The 19,384-nt window shown below is 42.3% G+C and overlaps 1 protein-coding gene across 2 annotated transcripts in view; it reads left to right on the forward strand.

Annotated features, from left to right (window-relative positions):
- Nucleotides 1-19,125, forward strand: part of OTULIN (OTU deubiquitinase with linear linkage specificity) — a 35,859-nt gene extending 16,734 nt beyond the window's left edge. The window contains exons 4-7 of one of the 2 annotated variants that reach the window (XM_037798874.1): nucleotides 379-522; nucleotides 7,375-7,500; nucleotides 9,120-9,389; nucleotides 11,778-19,125. In XM_037798874.1, coding sequence (XP_037654802.1) covers nucleotides 379-522; nucleotides 7,375-7,500; nucleotides 9,120-9,389; nucleotides 11,778-11,972 — 735 coding nt within the window. In that variant the 3' untranslated portion in view covers nucleotides 11,973-19,125. The remainder of the gene's footprint in view (nucleotides 1-378; nucleotides 523-7,374; nucleotides 7,501-9,119; nucleotides 9,390-11,777) is intronic. The other variant, XM_037798876.1, reaches the window with a different exon arrangement.
- The last annotated feature ends 259 nt before the right edge of the window (nucleotides 19,126-19,384 follow it).

Below are 19,384 nucleotides of genomic sequence, written 5' to 3' on the forward strand. Positions count from 1 at the left end.
CTTTTCATTAAAATATTTAGGGTCAACTTAAACTCAGAGTAAACCCTTCAAAATGTTTGTTATATCAAGTGAGTGTTGGGACAGTTGCTTAGAATGGGATGTATCACTTTGGGAAAGGCAGATATTTTCAGTAATGCTTGGTTTGTTGTTCTATATGTCTAAGCTGTTGTATAAGTTACAAATGCTGACAGTTTATACAGTATTGGCACTTGATATCCTCTTGATGAATAAATAAGGAATTTGAATATCTCCCATGACGGGTTCAGCAGTCTTCTTTCCATTTTCCCGTGATCTGGGGCAAAATTTTTTCTACAAGAATAAAACTCTGTGCCACTGGAAGTCAGTAATGATCATTTTGAACTCTTGTATTTCACCCAGGGCTACGAGGAGGTTTCTCAGAGATTCACTTCCATAAGGCGAGTCCGCGGGGATAATTACTGTGCACTGAGGGCCACATTGTTCCAGGCGATGAGCCAGCCGGCCAAGCTGCCCTCCTGGCTGCAGGACCCCAAGCTCGTGCTGGTACGCGGCTGCTGCAGGTTTGAGCCCGCAGCGTTTGGACTGATTTTCATGAGATCGCTTTCCCTTTCTGCTATGCGGCTTGTGGGTATCATCTGTAATATGATGTCAGCACATAGGTTTACTCAGTTTTGTGTGCCTGGGATGATTTCACATGGTAAAGTGGCCAAAAATAATTGGTATTTCCTGATGAGAAAAAAGATAAAACTTACTTGACCAGTTCAGTTGAATTAGAGAGCAAATGTTTAGAGTTTGTAAAAAGTAGTCTGTAAAAAGTCCTTTGGAGCAGTTGACTTCAGTTTTGGTGTTTATGTCAAGTGGGCCATGTGTTTTACTATTTGAGAATCTGCTAGGGTTTTAGAATATACATTTCCTTAGTTCTGGTTGCAAATAAAAAAATAAGTAGTTACCCTCTGCATAGTTTTGGAATTGGCTTAGAAGGTGGCTGAACAGCAACAATGGAAGAGAGATAATTAAGCCTGAGAGAGGCTTCCTAGGGAGGCGAGGTTCAGGAGCTGTGTTCCAGGCTGGCCCTCGTCATTGTTTTAAATCTGCAACTTGGTGAGATACTGGAAGTCATGTATTAGTGTATCCATAAGACAGATCAGACAAGGTCACATAATAAGTTGGATGATAGAACATCCCAAAAGATTTTGGTGGACAGGAGTGATTGCTCAGAACTGACAATATGACATTAATTGAAAGAAAAGCTAAAGTCCTTTGCTTAAATAAAAAAATAAATGGCCAAAGTGCTGATGGGGAAATCTGCCTTCACAGCAGTTTATGAAGAGAGAGAGAGAGAGAGAGAGAGAGAGAGAGAGAGAGAGAGAGAGAGAGAAAAGAGAGACCTCAGGATTTTAATTGCTTGCAAGCCAAAAGGAGCCTGCCTGGAATCTGATGTCTGGCCATGATAATGCAGCCCAGGCTGTGTTCCTAAAGCAATGATGTGTGAAAAACAGGCAGTAACAGCCCCACCTTAAACTGGGCTGGCCAGATCCTGTCTTGAGGACTGAGTTCAGCTCTGTGCTTGTGTCCTCAGTAGCCATTGAGAGTGTGACCAAGATAATCCATCTCATGTTGGCAGTGGTTGGAGGAGCTCAGCATATTTCCCAGGTAAAAGAAAACTTTTAGAGGAAGCTGGTTGCTCGATAGGATGTTTAGATGTCTCTTAGGTGGACAAGGGATCATGTGGCTCCGGAGGGCAAAACCACGACCTTTGGGTGGAAGATTCCACCTTCTTTCTGCTCTGATTGTCCATTTTTTAAACCAGCACAGAATCAGCACCCCTGTATAAACTGTCAAAACTTGTCTGCAAAAGTTTTCTTCTGAGTAAAGATTCTGTGTCATCTTCAGCAGATTTCTCAGTACTAACTTACTTGTGTGTGTGTGGGGAGGCAAAGGAATTTGATATGCTAGACTGTTTTTGACTTTGTAAATCATGACATTCATTGGTAGTGAAATATTTCAGAATTGTTGGTCAGTTGTCAAAACTATGCCTGGGGATATGAGATACTGCTAGGGAAGCAAGCTTGGGGCAATTGCCCTGTTGTTTTGTATGTTTTAACTTCTGTGCTTGGCAGCCATAACTTAATTTATAGGTTGTGACATAAAATCCTCTTCAATTTTAGGCTGAGTTTTCATTTCGAGCCTTTCCATTTAAAAATTTTTTTATTGTGTTAACACATACATAACTTAAGATTTCCCATTTTAACCATTTTTAAGTGTACTATTCAGTTATATTAATTACATTCACAATGTCATGCTATCTTTGAGCCTTTACTTTGAAGGGGTTTAGAGTTATGGACTTAATTGACATTTGAATTTGAATTTTTGTACTCTCCCAGAGATAGTGGTGCAAGTAGCATCCTAAGTAACTAAATATATAAAATATGTCTTATAAAAGTAAAGCACTCAGTGGCAGAGAGATTCCAAAACAAGCCGAGAGATCACTCTGGTGGGCACTCTTACGCACACTTTAGACAACCCTTTTTAGGTTCTAAAGAATTGGGGTAGCTGGTGGTGGATACCTGAAACTATCAAACTACAACCCAGAACCCATGAATCTCGAAGACAGTTGTATAAAAATGTAGCTTATGAGGGGTGACAATGGGATTGGGAAAGCCATAAGGACCAAACTCCACTTTGTCTAGTTTATGGATGGATGTGTAGAAAAATAGGGGAAGGAAACAAACAGACAAAGGTACCCAGTGTTCTTTTTTACTTCAATTGCTCTTTTTCACTCTAATTATTATTATTCTTATTTTTGTGTGTGTGCTAATGAAGGTGTCAGGGATTGATTTAGGTGATGAATGTACAACTATGTAATGGTACTGTAAACAATCGAAAGTACAATTTGTTTTGTATGACTGCGTGGTATGTGAATATATCTCAATAAAATGATGATTAAAAAAAAAAACAGCATTCCCATATACCCCCCCTATTGTTGACACTTTGCATTAGTGTGGTACCTTTGTTACAACTGATGAAAGAATATTAAAACAGTACTATTAATTAAAAAAAAAAAAAAAAAGTAAAGCACAATGTCCCTTTTATTTTACCAACAGGATGCATTTGGGTAAGATCACTTGCCATGTTAAAAATAGTCTACGTAGATTGTGTTTGATTTTGGAATCAGTATTAGATTATGTTGTGTGCATGATCTATGGGGCTTTGAGGTAGTTTTCCTGTGAAAATATATTTTAATTTCTTAAACACTTTTTCTGATTTCTTCCTTTTTCTATTTGTATCAGCCAACAAATACAATTTTTCTCTTGAAACACAATCTAATTAGTTGGCCACAGTGGTATTATTTTTGTTATCTCCTCTTTATTGAACTCCAAGAAGCTCATATCAAAGGGGAAAACCTCATACCTGCCAGTGAGTTTCTTGCTAACGTTGGTTCTGCTGATTGTCAACCGAAGGCATGACTTGGTTCTTTTCTTGCTCTCATCTGACTAGAAGATTTACCCTCTTGATTTTCCAGCCCCCAGCAATTTAATGTGGTCTGAACAATCACTTTGGAAGCTTGATCAGGGGACAGATTCGTATTTGAGTGCCAGCGCAGGAAGCGATGTACAAACATAATGTGGCTGTGCTTGACCGAGCCCTCTTCACCTGCCCCAGTTGCCCCTTGATCCTCCTGTGGATGCTGTTCCATTCCCTGTTCTCCTTCTGGTCCTTCCACCCAGTTGACATTGGTGGAAGGTCTTCACCTGGTCTTTCCTGGACAGTCCACCTGGGGAAGGGTCTAGTGGAGTGAGCAAGTGCTTGGTGGAATGTGGCTGGAAGGAATCAGGGCGGAGCCAGATATGGCAGAAAATAAGTGTTTATAAATACTTGCACCAGACCCCACAAAACCCTTTTGAAAATGGATCTTAGTTTACCCTGTTCCTTGGTCTTTCTGAAATGTCCAGTGATAGTCATGTGTCCTGGTCAGTTCATGGCACAAACACCTCTGATTACTGTGTGTCCACTGGCCTTTATGAGTCCTGGGAACAGTGGCTGCTTCCAGTGCCACAAAAGAGCTGCTGTCAGCAGGCAGGTTGGAAAGATCTAGTTTGCATACCATTAGGTCTCCTGAACTGGATTGGCTCTGCATGAACCCACCTACCTTCAGCTCGTGTGGTTGGACAGGTCCTGGGAAAGCTAAGTTTGTGCATGAATCTTTCAATCCGGAACCAGCCTTGGCCTGTGACTGTAGACCATATACTGTGCAAAACCCGCCTTGACCTCTGTATTTCATCAAGAGGACTGGGAGATCCCACAGCAGCCATGTTTTGTCACTGATGGATACATGCCCTTTTGCTAGTTGTCTGCTTCCATTTACAGATTGAGGGTTGTCAATTTGCCATCTTTCCTCTTCCATAGATCCATAGTTGGTTTTAGGACATTAAAGGGAAACAGGAAGGCTACACAGAGAGACCTTTCCCTTAATCTGAGCTCAGTGTGAGAGACTGCCAACTTTCCTTTTCCTGCTGTTGGTCAGCTTCTTGGGCCCTGCTTTGTGCACCCGTATGGTTGAGCTGTGTCCTTCCTTGTCCCTCCTGACAGTTCACCCTCCTCATCTGCTGTCTTCCTGCCACAGCTTCCTGCTTGTTCTTGCTTCTGCCCAGATCCAGATCTCTGTATTTGATTGCAGTTGGATAATCTGACTTTGACTCCAGCCTTGAAGTGGCTTGGTTTGGCTGTTCCTGAACTTGAGCCAGCTCCTCAGTTACTGTGTGCAGGTGTCCTTTAGAGCAGGACTTGGTCCCAAGTATGCGAAGTTTTAAAATATTCTGGACAGGTGGGACCTGGGCAGTGTTTCTTAAAGTGGGATGGACTGTACATTGAAGCTCTTCTTATGGGTTTTGGGGATGTCACCTTTTTGCTATTTGCTATCCCTTTACTCATGCCAATGACTTCAAGAATTATGGGCTTTTGCTAGAGAAAACAGGCTATCTTAGCCATTACTAAATGAAATTATATCCAAGCTAACTACCTACAATATTCTAAAATATTTCCTGAGGAAATTCTTGCCTTAATTCTTTCTTATTCTAACAGAAGTCCTGTCTTTTTGTGCTTAGGAGAAAAGAATAGCTATTTTGTATTGCCATTTATTTTCACCCCTGAAAACATTTCAAGCTACTTTGTTTTTTTCTTCTGAATAAATAATTCCAACTCCAATATTCTTTACTATTAGTTTCTGGTTTTCACTTCTTATTTTTTTTACTTTTTCCAGGATCTCTACATGTCCTAGAAGTGTTCAACCCTGAACTGTGTAATTTCTACTCTAGCAAAGCTTTGACCAGTGCCTAGACCTGTTTTTATGTTTCCATGTGTCTAGTTAGGATCCTTGTGATCTCCAGGGAATTCAGTAGAGGATTGGGCCAGCTTTCTAACTAACTGCAGGCTCTCTTCTCTGCTTCCCTCCACCCTGTTGTTTCCCAGTCCACATCTGCATAGCCAGTATTTTCTGCTCGATTGCGGTTCTTTGTGTCCGGTTGTAATTTCAGCCTGTTGCCACTTGAGGGCATTTTATGGTGATAAACCTGAGAACCTGAATTGAAGGTTTTGCAGCACAACTGTCCACATTACTGAAGTGCAGGACAGTGTGTACACCGGCTCGATTGGGCTGGTGCAGCGTTTCACCCTGTGGTGCTTGGCTAGGTTGTCATTTGCTATCATCATCATAAAATGAGTACACATGACCCACCTGTCACCGCCCACCCCTTAGTGTGTGATTGTGGATTGCCAGCCCTGTGGTAACTGAAGAGTCATTTGCAACCCTGTTGTGGTTCTGTTTTTGTTTGCAGTGATGGCACCATCTTAGTCTCACATGATTGCTACAGATTGAGAGGGTAAAGCTGGAATTACCGTTCATGAAAGGGTCTTTAGAGTCTTAGTTCCAGTACACCTGAACTGAAGTCCTCATTTAAAACTGTAGTAGTAGCAGCTAAGTAAGTTCAGGTTTCATGGAGGATTTTGTAGGATTTAATTATTTTCTTGATGGTCTTTGTTTTACTTTCTCAGCTGCTAAAACAAATACCATATAGTGGGTTGGCTTAACAACAGGAATTTATTGGCTTATGATTTCAGAGGCTGGAAGGCTGGCTTTCTCCCAGTGTCGGTATCTTCTGGCTGCTGGCAGTTTTGGGGGTTCCCTGGCTTTCCTGAAACAAAGCAAAGCACATGGAAGCATCTCCTTTTTCTTCTGGGTTCTGTTGACTTCTAGCTTCTGGCTGCTTTCCTTGGCATCTCCTCTGTGTCGAGTGTCCTTCACTTATAATGACTTCACCTGGACTAAGGCCCACCCCGTTCACTTTTACCTCACCTTAGCTAATAGCATCTTCAAAGGTCCTATTTACAAATGGGTTCATACCCACAGCACCAGGGGTTGGGCTTTTGGGGAGGGCATGAGTCAATCCCCTACTGTCTTTTAACTTGAAGATGAAGGTTTTTTTTTTTCCTTTCTGAATGTTATAGCAGTGAAGCAACATGCCTGGGCCCAACCTAATTATATGCGTTTTCTCTTGACACACCCAAGACTGTTGGGAATCTATGACTATTCCCATGCTGACATTGATCAAGTTGTGCCTCAGCTTGCCTTTCAAACTCCAGATTTCATTGATACTTGGGGAAAAACAAAATAACAAAATCTCTAGGGAAAAAAAGGAGACTAAAAACATAGTTCTTCTGTCACTTCTTTCATGAGCTAGGTGGTCATAGCTCTCTCCACCCCTGCTCTTTTTCCTCAGTTACTTTTTTCACCTTCCTAATGGTTAGGCAGTTAAACCAGCTTGGATATTGTTGCATTGAATATTAAAGTATTGAGTGTATGTGTTAATATTATTTAGCAAAAAGACCTTTTTCTTTTAAGTAGATCATTTTTTTTTTTTAACCGGAAATTAAATTTTTATTTTCCTAATCAGTGAAGGGACAGGTTTTTATTTTATCCTGGACCATCTCACATGCCCCAAAGTACCTTCCTGAGTCATGAATTGTGGTGGGGAGGCTGCCAGTGTGCCCAATAGCCTGAAGGTGGCTTATGTAAAGACGCCGTGTTGACATGGCCTTAGTTTCTCCTTAGAAATTGCTATGGAATGTTCCTAGATGTGTTTGGAGTCCAACAGGGTATATGGTTCCTTTGCTTCCCACCCCAAACCACCGTTTCACTCTAGCAGCCCCCTTCAGAATTTATCAACTTCCAGATTCAGCTCCTCCCTCCTAAACCCAGATGACAGATCTTCATGAATTAATTCTGAAGACGGGGGTAGGATTTGTAGACTCCTCCTCTGGTTTCTTAAATTTCAGATACTCTGGTGGGCTTCTTGGAAGATTAATACTTTTTTATCTCTCTGTTTCTTCACACTCTAGTTACCAGAAAAACTGTTCAGAAAGTACAGCTGGATCAAGCAGTGGAAACTCGGGCTGAAATTTGATGGGAAGAGTGAGGACCTTGTTGGTAAAATTACAGAGTCCCTCACACTGCTCAGGAAGAAGGTTTGGACTGTGTGATGTCCTGTCTCTGATCAGGCAAAGTGCTTGCTCCCGATTGCCCCAGTAGATCATTTCTCATCTCCACTCAGCAAACCACCGAATGCTCTTGGCTTGTTTATTAGGCAAAATAATTTTAAATGAACACAAAGTCTTCCCATGAGGCCTTTGGTAAAATGGAGAAATGTCAGCGTCATATATTCTTGGAGGAAATGATAGGTATTAGTTTATCAGATAATAAAACGTGTGACTTTCTAGAAAGGAAACCTTCACAAATGTAGTCTTTGTTCTAAGTCATCTTTACAAGTTTCAGGGATATCATTTAGTTTGTATTTCTTAATAACATTATCAAGTGATACTAATTCATGTTTATTAAATTCTTCCCAAATATGTTTATGCCTTAAGAATCAGTCTATATTTATTAGACATGTTTCCTTTCCTTATGATTTTCCAGTGTGAAGATTTAGTAACTTGTCTTTTGAAAACTGTCCTGAGGGTTTCTCTGAAACAGTTATAAGGACAACTACTTGACCTGCTGTCTTCTATTGATTTGGTTTTTAAAATATTCCCTTTCCATGGCATTCCACTGTCTCATCTGGGTTATATGTCCTGCTCTCACACTGGCTCACCAGGAACCCTGAATTGTGAGCCTGTTGCTTGCTTCAGGCTTTGTAGGAGGTGGAGATCCAGGTAAGGAGATGTCAGACATGGCCTTTCAAGGGCATTTGCTCTTGTCCTTCATAGCACTCACCCCAGTTGGTGGTCTCTTTGTTTCCTTGGTTATGATCTGCATCCCCTGTTGGACTTTCAATTCCATGAGAGACCTTCCCGTTCATTTCTTTATACCCAGTGTATCACAGAGCCAGGCGCATAACAGTCATCTTTTATTGAATGAAGGAAGGAATGGCCCTGCCTTCCTGGAACCTAGTTTGTATTTATAAAGATTAGAAATATTTACTTGAAAGCATGCCGTCAGAGCTAGCCCTGTAGTTTTACCTTTCTTCCACTATAAAGAAATGGGAGGGAGAGATGGGCTGTCTGATTCTGGAGCCATACGCTTGACTGCCAACTTGGTCTGCATCTAGAAACATGTGAGATGTAGGCAACATGCTCCAGCTCTCACTGCAAGTGAACTAATGTTCATTCAGTGAACTAATATTCGGGAGACCCCATAATCTTCCTTGCCCATCTTCATTTTTGATGGTTGGCTCTGTGTTTCTGGGTGGTAACTTCTCCCATAAGTCCCTTAAGGGAAGTAGGAACTTCATCGCCCCTTCAGAGCTTCACACATAGGCCTCACACACTCACATTAAGTTCTTCTGGAAGTGATTGACTGGTTCAAATCTCATTGCCTGGGAAGTTAGGAAAGTTGAAATTTTCATTCCATGGCCCCAGTGTTTCTCCTTACTGCACTGCACTATCATTTCAAATTAATGGGAGAAAAGATGAATAAGGAATGTGTGTGATGTCAGAGTACCATTGTTTGAGCTGGATATTTGAGTCCATGACATTGGTACGTGACCCATGTTTGCCTACTTTTGAAAATATTTGTTCTCAGAGTATGGAAATACACCAGAGATTTTTAAAACAAAACTTCTAATTATTCTATAACTTTGTTATTGTAGTGGGCAAGCTTGGCTGAAATGAGACCTGCAGAAGCAAGGCAGACAGCTTGTGATGAACTGTTCACAAATGAAGAAGAGGAGTACAGTCTCTATGAAGCTATAAAATTCCTCATGCTAAACAGAGCCATTGAACTATACGATGACAAAGAGAAGGGAAAGGACGTTCCATTTTTCTCTGTGCTCCTGTTTGCTCGGGACACATCGAATGACCCTGGACAGCTGCTGAGGAACCACCTAAACCAGGTGGGGCACACTGGTGGCCTTGAACAGGTGAGTTGTGCTTTTGGGGAGGTGTGTTACCGCAAAACATAGCAGCCGTATCAAAGCTTCTGTGGGTAAGGAATTCAGTACTGGCTTAGCTGAGTGCTTCCGGCTTAGGGTCTCACGAGGTGGTGGTCACCTGAAGGCTCGACTGAGGCTGGAGGAACAACTTCCCACATGGCTCACGCACATGGCTGATGGCAGGAGGCCTCAGTTCTTCATTGATGGTTTGCATCAGTGGTTGTAATCTGGGTGTCTCCATAGGCTGCTTGAGTGTCCTTATAACATGGCAGCTGACTTCCTTCAGAGAGAGGACCCAAGAAGGAGCAGAGAGGAAAACCACAATGCCCTTTCTGACCTAGTCTTGCAAGTCACACACCATCACCATATTCTCTTTGTTAGAAGCAGGTCAGTCCATCATGTACTCGGGAGGGAGATTAGGCACGACTTTTTCAGGTGAAGGTGTGTCAAAGAATTGTGGACCTATTTGATGACCACCATGAGGGTAACTCAGTCTGGGCTTTCTTCTGTGGGATGGTGGATGGGATGAGCGCACTTGACCTCTAGCAGGCTACAAATAAACAAAGCACTTGGAATAGTCAGTTGAAGGGTCTTGTTTCATCTTGGCAGCTGTAGCTGCATTAGGTCATGTCCTTAAAAGCTAGAAATGGAGTCACCTTGGCCGGTGGAGCTCAGCCTTCTCATGGATCCTTTACAGACATGCTAAGTCTGTAGCTTTACCCAGAGCAGAGTGGGCTAGCATCTGGATCACCACATCTAGCACTATCTACCTTTAGTGTTTTCCTTTAAATTCATTATGTTTTCCTAAAAAGTCTTAACAGGTTTTTTTAAAAGTGGAATAGCCAACCACTGAAGTAGCATTGAAGTCATCCTAGTGCTCCCTTCCTACTTCACAAATGACTCTTGTGCTTGCTTTTTCCTCCCACCTGAAAAGGCCATGTGCTAGGATAGATAATTGCAAGGTATAGAGAGCTGTGTTGGGTAAACTGTGAGTTGACCTTGAGGGTAGATGTCTAAGTCCCTGTTAGCCCCCATGTGTAGGAGAAAGCATTGCTGGATGAGGTGGAATTGAAGATAATTGTTTTTAAAAATTATCTGTACTCATTAATGTAGGTCACTTGTGCCTCCTGAACCATAGCTAGTACCTTGCAGCAGAAAGCCTGGTGGAGCCTGGTCTGCAGAGCAGACTGCAGTCGGTCCTTTCTACAGGTCTCTGATGAGGAGTCCTCCCTCCTTTCCTAGTTGTATTGAGATATAATTCACACACCATAAAGCTCTCCCATTTCCCCTTTAAAGTGTGCAATTCAGTGGTTTTTAGTGTAGTCATAGAATTGTGCTACAATCAATATGGTCTAGTTTCAGAACAAATTTGTCACCCCAAAAAGAAACCCTGTGCCCATAGCAGTCGCTTGCCATTCTCCCTTCCCACCAGCACTAGACCTTCATTCATCTCTTTCCTCTCTCTGTGGACTTCCCTGCTCCGTGCATTTCAGATAAATGGAATCAGCATGTGGTCTTCTGTGTCTGTATTCTTTCCCTTAGCATGTTTTCAAGGTTCATCCATGTTGCAGCATGTATCAGTAATTCATTCCAGCATGTATCAGTACTTCATTCTTTTTTATTGCTAAGTAATATTCCATTGTATGGATAGACGATGTTTTATCATCTATTCTTCAGTTGATGGACATTTGGATTGTTCCCACTTTTTGGCTGTTATGAAAAATGCTGCTGTGAACATCCTCTGTGTATTTTTTTCTTAGGACATGTGTTTTCAGTTCTTTGGGGTATATACCTAGGAGTGGAATTGCTGGGTCATATGTAATGCTTTGTGTAACAGTTTGAGGAACTGCCAAACTGTTTTCTAAAATGCCTGAACCATTTCACATTCCCACCAGCAGTGTATGAGAGCTCCAATTTCTCTGCATCCTCACCAACACTTGTCATCTGTCTTTTTGCTTGTAGCCATTTTAGTAAGCGTAAAGAAGTATCTCATTGTGGTTTAGAGTTGTAGTTCTCTAATGACTAGCGATGTTAAGCATCTTTTCATGTGCTTATTTGTAGGTCTGTGTATATCTTGTTTGGAGAAGTTTGTATTCATTTCCTTTGCCCATTTTAAAAATTGATTATTTGTCTTTTTGTTGAGTTGTACGGTTTCTTTCTATATTGTGGATGCAAGTCTCTTATCAAGACATGGGATCCATTCCTGGTCATCTGCTTATTTTTATAATGACTATATAAAAGAAGGATTGGGGCTTGGCTAAAGGGGAGGGGAAAGGTGTGGAATATCTTTTGCTCTGCAATATCCGGGGAAACTGGGATGGAGCACAGTGATAAGCTGCATATCCCACCGGATACCTGTTGCTCTTTTCTTCCCAGGTTGAAATGTTTCTTCTCGCTTATGCTGTGTGCCACACCATCCAAGTGTACCGGCTCTCCAAATATGACACTGAAGAGTTTATCACAGTCTACCCCTCCGACCCCCCAGAGGACTGGCCGGTGGTGACCCTGATTGCTGAGGATGACCGGCACTATAACATCCCCGTCCGAGTGTGTGAGGAGACGAGTCTGTGAGGCGCCCACAGTGCACAGCCTGGTGGGCCTGGCATAGCACCTGGGCAGGGCCTCGGCCTGGGCTTTGGACTCAGCGTCCCCTAGGATGACCCATGAAAGACCTTGGGCCTCTGAGCCGAGTTGGACTGGAGTGTTCTGAAGACCGCCTTTGATATAGGAATTAACCAGGTCTTTTCCATCATCTTCTCCATAAAGCAAATACTTTTGTCTCCTCTTTGTATCGGAGGAGACTCATTTTGGAGAGGAGTATGTTTTTTATGTCTCAAATCAAAACTCCCTCTAATGGTAAACTGGCTTTTATAAGACAGTAGTTTTTTTTTTTTTCAGGTGGTAATGGGTCCTAGGGATCTTCCTATGCAACCTGCTTAATTGGTATACTTCTGGAATCAAATCCGTTAATGGTACAGCCATAACATCCCTCTTATGGTTTGTCTCCTGCTTCCTGCTGAGGGAAGGGCAGTGGTTTGGATTTACATATTAATTCAGGCTGTCGTAAGCAGGCTGTCTCATAGAAGATGAAGAGTTGCATCCAAAGTGGGTTATTGAAAGACTGCTAGGAAGGCTGGAGAAGGATCCACAGGTGGGAGTGGAGATGGAGTATGGACCTTGTTGCTCTCCATGAGCAGGTCCGGTGCCTGGCATCCCCTCAGGCATGGGCGCTGCTGCAGGTGGCACGCTGTTCAAACTGTGGACCCCTGTGCAGGTCAGTCTAGTGTCAGGGACTAATCATTAATCTAAATTCCTAAGATTCATGAGTTTACCTTTGGAAGGAAGTTCATATGCATCTGTGTTTTTAGAGGAGGAAACCAAGGCCAAGAGATTCAGTCACTCGGTAGAAGTTTAGAGGTGGGGTAAGCCTGCCTTCAGGTCTACCTGGGTCCTCTTCAGGTCATGTTTTTGAGGGCGCGTCCGTCATCAAGTTCATGTAACCAAGTTGGTGGCAGGGGGTGAGTAATAGCAGATTGACTAAGATTTTCTTGAATAAGTTCAAGCACAAGCATGTATCAAAATTGTGGCTTTGTTGCATATGCCCTTGCTTTGGTTTGGGAAGCCTGCTGAGGCAACGTTGCTGGCCACGATTACTTCTGCAGTCCAGGTGAAGGGATAGTGGCGTGGGGGTAGACAGCTTGGCTGAGCAACATCTGCACGAAGGCCCGAACTGTCCACGTGGAGCACAGACACTGTTTCCAGGAACCAGATATGTTATGCTTTAGGACTGCGTTAGCAGCATCTGAATTGGCTCATCGTTTGTGAAGGGTGCTTCCCTGAAGTATCAAACTCTATTTTATAATTAAAATCTTTATTTGGTCCAATTCATTATAGTGTATAAGCTAGCTAATCAATGGGGGGGAAGGGGAAGCTTTTTGAAACTAAGTTTTGCTTTTACTTAATTAAATTCTTAGTTAAAACTCAGAGGACACACAAAACTATGCAGACCGCTATCGTTTTCCCATTACCTCATCAATAATGTTCACCACATTTTGCTAGATGCTTATTGATTGGAGTGTTTGACTCAAACTCAGCTCTAAAATGTGTGTGAATGCGTTGGAGAGGCTTTGTTTTGTGACTGTGAAATGCAGTGGTACTTTGAGTAAGTAGGTGCCTGCAAGCCAAATTAAAGTGTAATAATGAATTCTTATTGATTTTGGTGCTTAATTTTGGCATTGGTAAATGTGCAGCAGGAAATGCTTACCATCTCATTCTTGAACATTTTTTAAAGCACAGCTTTAAACGTTTGTGAGGTAACAGAAGGGATCTGGTTCCTCAGGCACGTTGAATCTGGCCACTGGCTTATGGGTACTATTGAATTCTGACAATACTCACGATCGCTTAGCTTTGCATTTTGAAAAATGTTCTAATCTTTACTTGAACTTGACAATGTAATTGTTTACATTTCATACCTTTTTCACTTCTCTCTGTATGGGATTGTTAGAATGTGTACAAGAAACTGTGCTCTTAACTACCCATTGGTATCAGTCCAGAAGGGTAAGTGTATTTCATGCTGCTGCTTGTCCTGAGGCCTTGTCAGACTCTGCTTCTAGCAGTCATCCAGGCTTTGTGGGATGATAGCTTGCGAGCAGACAAGTTTTCAAGGAAACAATACTTTAGGAAATATAAATGGTTGGCCAGCTTTAAAAATAACATTTCTTGTTTAAAAATGTAACTTTTAATTCCATTTTTCATTTCTGGTCTTGAGCTGGTTGGGTGTATCAGCAAAGTATAAATTGAATTGAGACCAAAGTGGATTCAGAAGGATAATCTTCTTAGAGGGATCTCTCAAGTGAAGGTGTTCTAGGAGGGAAGGTAGTAGGAACTACACTGCTTACTTTCTATACCAGAAGGTTGGTGCAAGATTCAGAGGTTTTTGGACTGTGTGGTATTGGCAGAAAGATTATGTACACTTTAAGCAGGCACGTGACTTACACCTTTGAGCACACTTAAGGTGCATTTAAACCCCAAAGAATTTCCTAGTAATATGTTGTTTCCTTGTAACATGTAACATCCAATTAACATCGCTTCTTCAGAATGTTGTCAAGTTCCCCTTCTCTCCTAAGCTATTTCTGCATATACAATACAGCATCCATGATTTCACTCATAAACAAGGAACAGTGATGGCGGCATTGAGACAAGAATCCAGTGTATGCTCTTTAATTTGTGATCTGGGCGTATGTGAGGTTTGATCTGAAATGTTTGCAGTTTCTCTTCCTTAGAATATGGCAGATGTGATAGTCATCTACACTTTTATTACACTATTATATATTCGCATAATATCTGATAAAATTTTTCAGTGGTTAATGAAAACAGACATTGCCTTTGTATCCTTTCATTTTTTCCTTCCAGTTTTAGAGCTGATCAGGTAAAACCTCAGGCCACATGCATCTAACAACACCTCTGTTGGAAGAAACATGTAGGTTTATTTTTTTAAGGGCTTTGTTACTCCCCCCCCTCTTCCTTCTCCCTTGTCCCAAGGTGCTATTTTATGTAACAGTTAGTCTACTTCTTCTAGCTAATGACTGTGAAGTGCTATGTCGGTTTTAATCATCCTCTTGTCATCTCTTGCACTTAGAAAGGACTGACCTACACTTCCTGACTCTGTCTTCTTTTGAGGCAAAATATCATTTGAGCCTTTTCTGTTTTTCTTAAGCAATACTTTGACGGTATGTCCCTTTGAAAGCCAGAAAGTATTTTTGGAAGCATAAGCCATTAGGAACTCTTACTTGTAGGTGTACATAAAAATAAATGCCTTTATTTAAGATACGTGTCCATGTAAAGAAATAGGAAACCCTCAACTTGTGGGGGTAAAATATATGTGTGCAGTGCAGATTGCCCAAATAGTTTAGCAAAGGTAGAGCATAATGTCAAGTAATTTAAAAATAATCTAAGGAACTATAAGAAGTGACCTGAGTAAGAAGGAACTAATTTCAGGTTAAATATGTCACTTAAAAACTACAAACCCAAGCAACAGATGGCCAACACATCTCCTGTACTTGAGTTATAAAGGAATAAAAATTGAATGAGTTGAAGGACTGCTGCATTTGTGTTCTGCAAATTCATATTTCTAAAACATACGTTCCCTATTTTAACAGGTTTCTAATATTTGGATCTAAGGGGTTGGAGAGAACAGAGAGCCGGTGCTGGTGCAGCTGTGCCGCGGGTTAGTGAATGTGCAGATAAAGCAGGCCCCTGACCATCAATGTTTGCAGAATTCAGTTTATAACTTGGAGTCATGAAACAAAACAAAACAAAACTGGTTCAGTTCCCTGCCATCCTTGGCTTTTCCTGGAAGTCAGTAACAGTGGGCTTGAAGTGGGCGTGAGTGGGCCCAGGAGTTGTGGTGCATTTGAGCCTACGGTCTTTCCTTTATGCACGTGCGTTCCTGCAGCGTGGGATAGAGCAGCGTTCCGGGAGGGAGGTGAGCCGTGCTATTTCATTGTATTTTTTTTTCATGTTAAATTGAAATTACTGGGAATGGTGGAATGGGTTAGTCTATATAATTAAAATATACAAGGTGGTCATAAAGTTGAAACATATTAACTGAAACATAGTATCAGTAAACCATTTATCATGTATACCTCTGTTCCCAGACCTTATGGTTAACGTATATTAAAATGTTAAATGCTGACTAATAGAACTACTAATAGAGGGAAACATTGACTGGAGTTTTCTCTCAGTTAATCACATTGATTTCTTGGTGTACGTTTGGGTCAGGAATGAGATCGCCAAAACATGAATAATACAAGGAATAACGGGAAAAACCAAAGGGCTGGAAATATCAGTCTTGGCTGTCACTTTCCTACTATTATGGACAGTTGAGCATAATTCTGAACTTCAAAATCATTTTTGTACTTAATTTTAGGGGCTTTCATTTATATATTTATATATTGAAAATTGCCTTGATCTATTTTCATGTAAATGGTCCTAAAATTACGCTACCTGCATTCCTTTTAAGAAACTGCAGCAATCCACAATAATGCTGGCTACTCCTGGGTATTTCCATGTGGGAACAAAGCCAAAATGAATGTGTTTAATGAGCTCCCTTCAACTTTCTCATTTTATAAAAATGTTTTGGTGTGACCCGCATTTCGGCAGATGACCACTTTCTGTATTGTGATTGAGAGGATTATGACCGGATTTTAGAACTCTTGCAAGGGGAGACTTTGTTTCTCTTGCCTGTGGGCTCGGCTGTGAAGGGAGAGCATCCAGGTGACACCCACTCTGAACCTGACCGCCCTCCTTTAGACTTGTCCAGCAGCGTCTCCTCTGTTTACTCTGTAAAATATCTGCATTTGTCGAAAACTCTGCCTGCCCTGAAAACCGTGCCCCGGCGGCTCTAGTCCCTTGTGGGCTTTGCTTCCCACCTGCACATGTGGTCAGACGTCCGGCTCGCAGGGGCCCCAGGTCTCCCGTCACCTGTTGTGTCTCTGGTCTTATTGTCAGAGGCTGAACTGACTCAGGCTTTGCTATTGAATCCCTTTAGCAAACCCAACCGCTGAGGATTGTCAAAATAAATGACTAAAAAAAATTAAACTCAGAAGCGAAAACTGGCTTTTTGGTTGTGATGAAGTGCCTGCATTTGAGGACTCTGGCCGATTTTGGTCCAATGCTTTACTTTCCACCAGGATCGATCTTGTCCAGATGGCTGACCCTTGGCTTCATTGGTGCCCAAAGAATCAAGGATTTGGGGAGGTGGTATTGGGTAGTGCTGCAGAGTTAAATGAGATGATGCACATGAAGCATTTTGGCACAGTGCCTGACCCACAATAAATGCTCTCTCACAGACACGAATTAGTTGCATAATTTGGACTTGGGTCTGGATTCAGTATCAGTTCCACCACCTGCTAGTAGGGTGAGCTTGGGCAAGTTACTCAACCTCCCAAAAGAAATCACAGGTTCTTCATCTGCCATGCAGAATCTGTCCTGAGTGGTGAGGATGAAGTGAGGTGTAAGCATGTACCAGAGGCTGACAGGGAGAGCCCCAGGAGTACAGACGGGGCTGCGGCCCCATTCCAGACCAGCCTTGCAGGGTGTTTGTTGAGGAGAGGCCTGCCCTGCATGCAGTGCTCAGGTTTATGGACCATTTACACTGATGCACATGCACCTAGAAGGGTGATAGCAAGAGCTTCTGAATGTATGCTTTGCATCACACTGTCACTGAAAGAACTAAATCTAAAGGGTGTGTGTGCAGTGGGTTCAGAGGTATTCTTGGGTTAGTAAATGGAATGTGAGCCAGCAGAGACCTGCTTTCCTGTTAGAACTACCTAGTCTGGGAGTCAGCTAGCAGCATGGTGCTGGGCTTCTGAAGAACCCATTGGGCTGGCTGGGCATCCTTCAGAATGGGGTGCCAGGTTGGTGACAGGCAGTCAAAAGACAAGAGACCTCTCTGTGATTAACAAAACAAAACATGAGGTTCCTCCTCTGCTGCCCCATTGACTTGGGTCAATAAACTTAAAACAGGCTATAAGTACACTTTCTCCCTCCACCTGTCTGAATTATGGTGCTGTGCTCATCTCCAAGGGTAGTGTCCTTTGGGTCCCCTTTTGCAGCCTTCCTCCACCCTAGGAAGTGTAGAGAAAAATGGAGGTGGGCTGTGGTCCCGTGGAGGCCCCCATAAGAAGGTTTTTACATCATTAAATGATGACGAGAATCCCAACTCTGTTAACGTGTGTTTACAACAAGAGGGTACTTACAGAATGCATGTCCACTGACTGTCTTGTTGGAAACCTGGACCTTCTGTGGTTTCTCTGAAAGGTTTGTCTCCTCTCCCCACCCCCACCTCCCCATGCCCCTACCTGTCGGGGCTTGGTGTGAGTGGCTTAGGAATAATGCTTTCCCGATTTTCTGGGTTGGGAGGATTGACTCCAGACTTCCAGCCCCCTGCTTGGTATCAGGGAGGCAGAACTGATTTGGCCCTTGCCATGGAAAAAGTCATGGGTGACACTTGCTTTACTCTCTCAGCTCCCTAGAACTTAAGAAGGAATTTTTAGCTCCTTCCTGCACAACCCCGCTCACTGCCTGGCCGGCTGTCCTTTCAAGATGGGCGAGAGGTTTGGTGACAGTTATTTTAACAAAACATTTATTGTAGCCTATGACAATGTTGTACAAAATGCCTTTTTTGGGGAGATAAAATGCTATGGAAAGGTCCAGACAACTGTCACCACGTGTCGTGCTGTTCGTTTAGGAGACGGCGTGCCTGAGTGTCAGAATGTTGAGAAAATAAAAAGCAGACATGCGCTAGGGTCGTTGTGGTTTTAGGTATGTGGAGAACACATCCTCCTAGTCTACATTCTCTCCTAAGGGGTTGTTTCGAGTCAGGCAGGACTTGAATTGTGTTAGGTCTTGAGGAGCACGATATACAAGGTGTTCTTAGATCTTTAAAAAGCATTATATATTTAACATCACTGAATATTTCCAGTTTCACAATTATAAGTAGTGCTGCAGTGAGCATTCTTATTCATGAATCTTTTTCTGAATCTCTAGGAGTTGAACTTGAAACATACTTTGAGACTGCCCTCCAAAAAAGTTGTAGGAATGTTCACCCTCAGAGGCAGGTATTGGAGGGCCGGGTTCATTGTCCCTTTGTAATTTAATTGTCAACTTTGACAGCGTTCAAAAAAAAAAAAAAAAAAAAGAAAAAAAATTGGCTTTTGATTTAGTGACGGAGAACATTTTTTCCTAAATGTTTGTCACTTGTATTTCTTTTGGAAATTGCCTGTTCATGTTCTTTGCCCACGGCATTAATCTCTTCCCCTGGTTGCTTGTGTGCTTGAAACATCTCACCGAACTGCCCTCTAAGGAGAAACGACTGATTTACATTGATTTACTTTTCCACCTGGAAGTAGGAGTGCCAGTTTCCAGTTTCCATAGGCCCCTGCCAGCAAAGAGCTCTGTCAAACTTTTTGATCTTTGCTGAG

The sequence above is a fragment of the Choloepus didactylus genome, chromosome 11 (assembly GCF_015220235.1).
Source record: "Choloepus didactylus isolate mChoDid1 chromosome 11, mChoDid1.pri, whole genome shotgun sequence".
Classification (NCBI taxonomy): domain Eukaryota; kingdom Metazoa; phylum Chordata; class Mammalia; order Pilosa; family Megalonychidae; genus Choloepus; species Choloepus didactylus.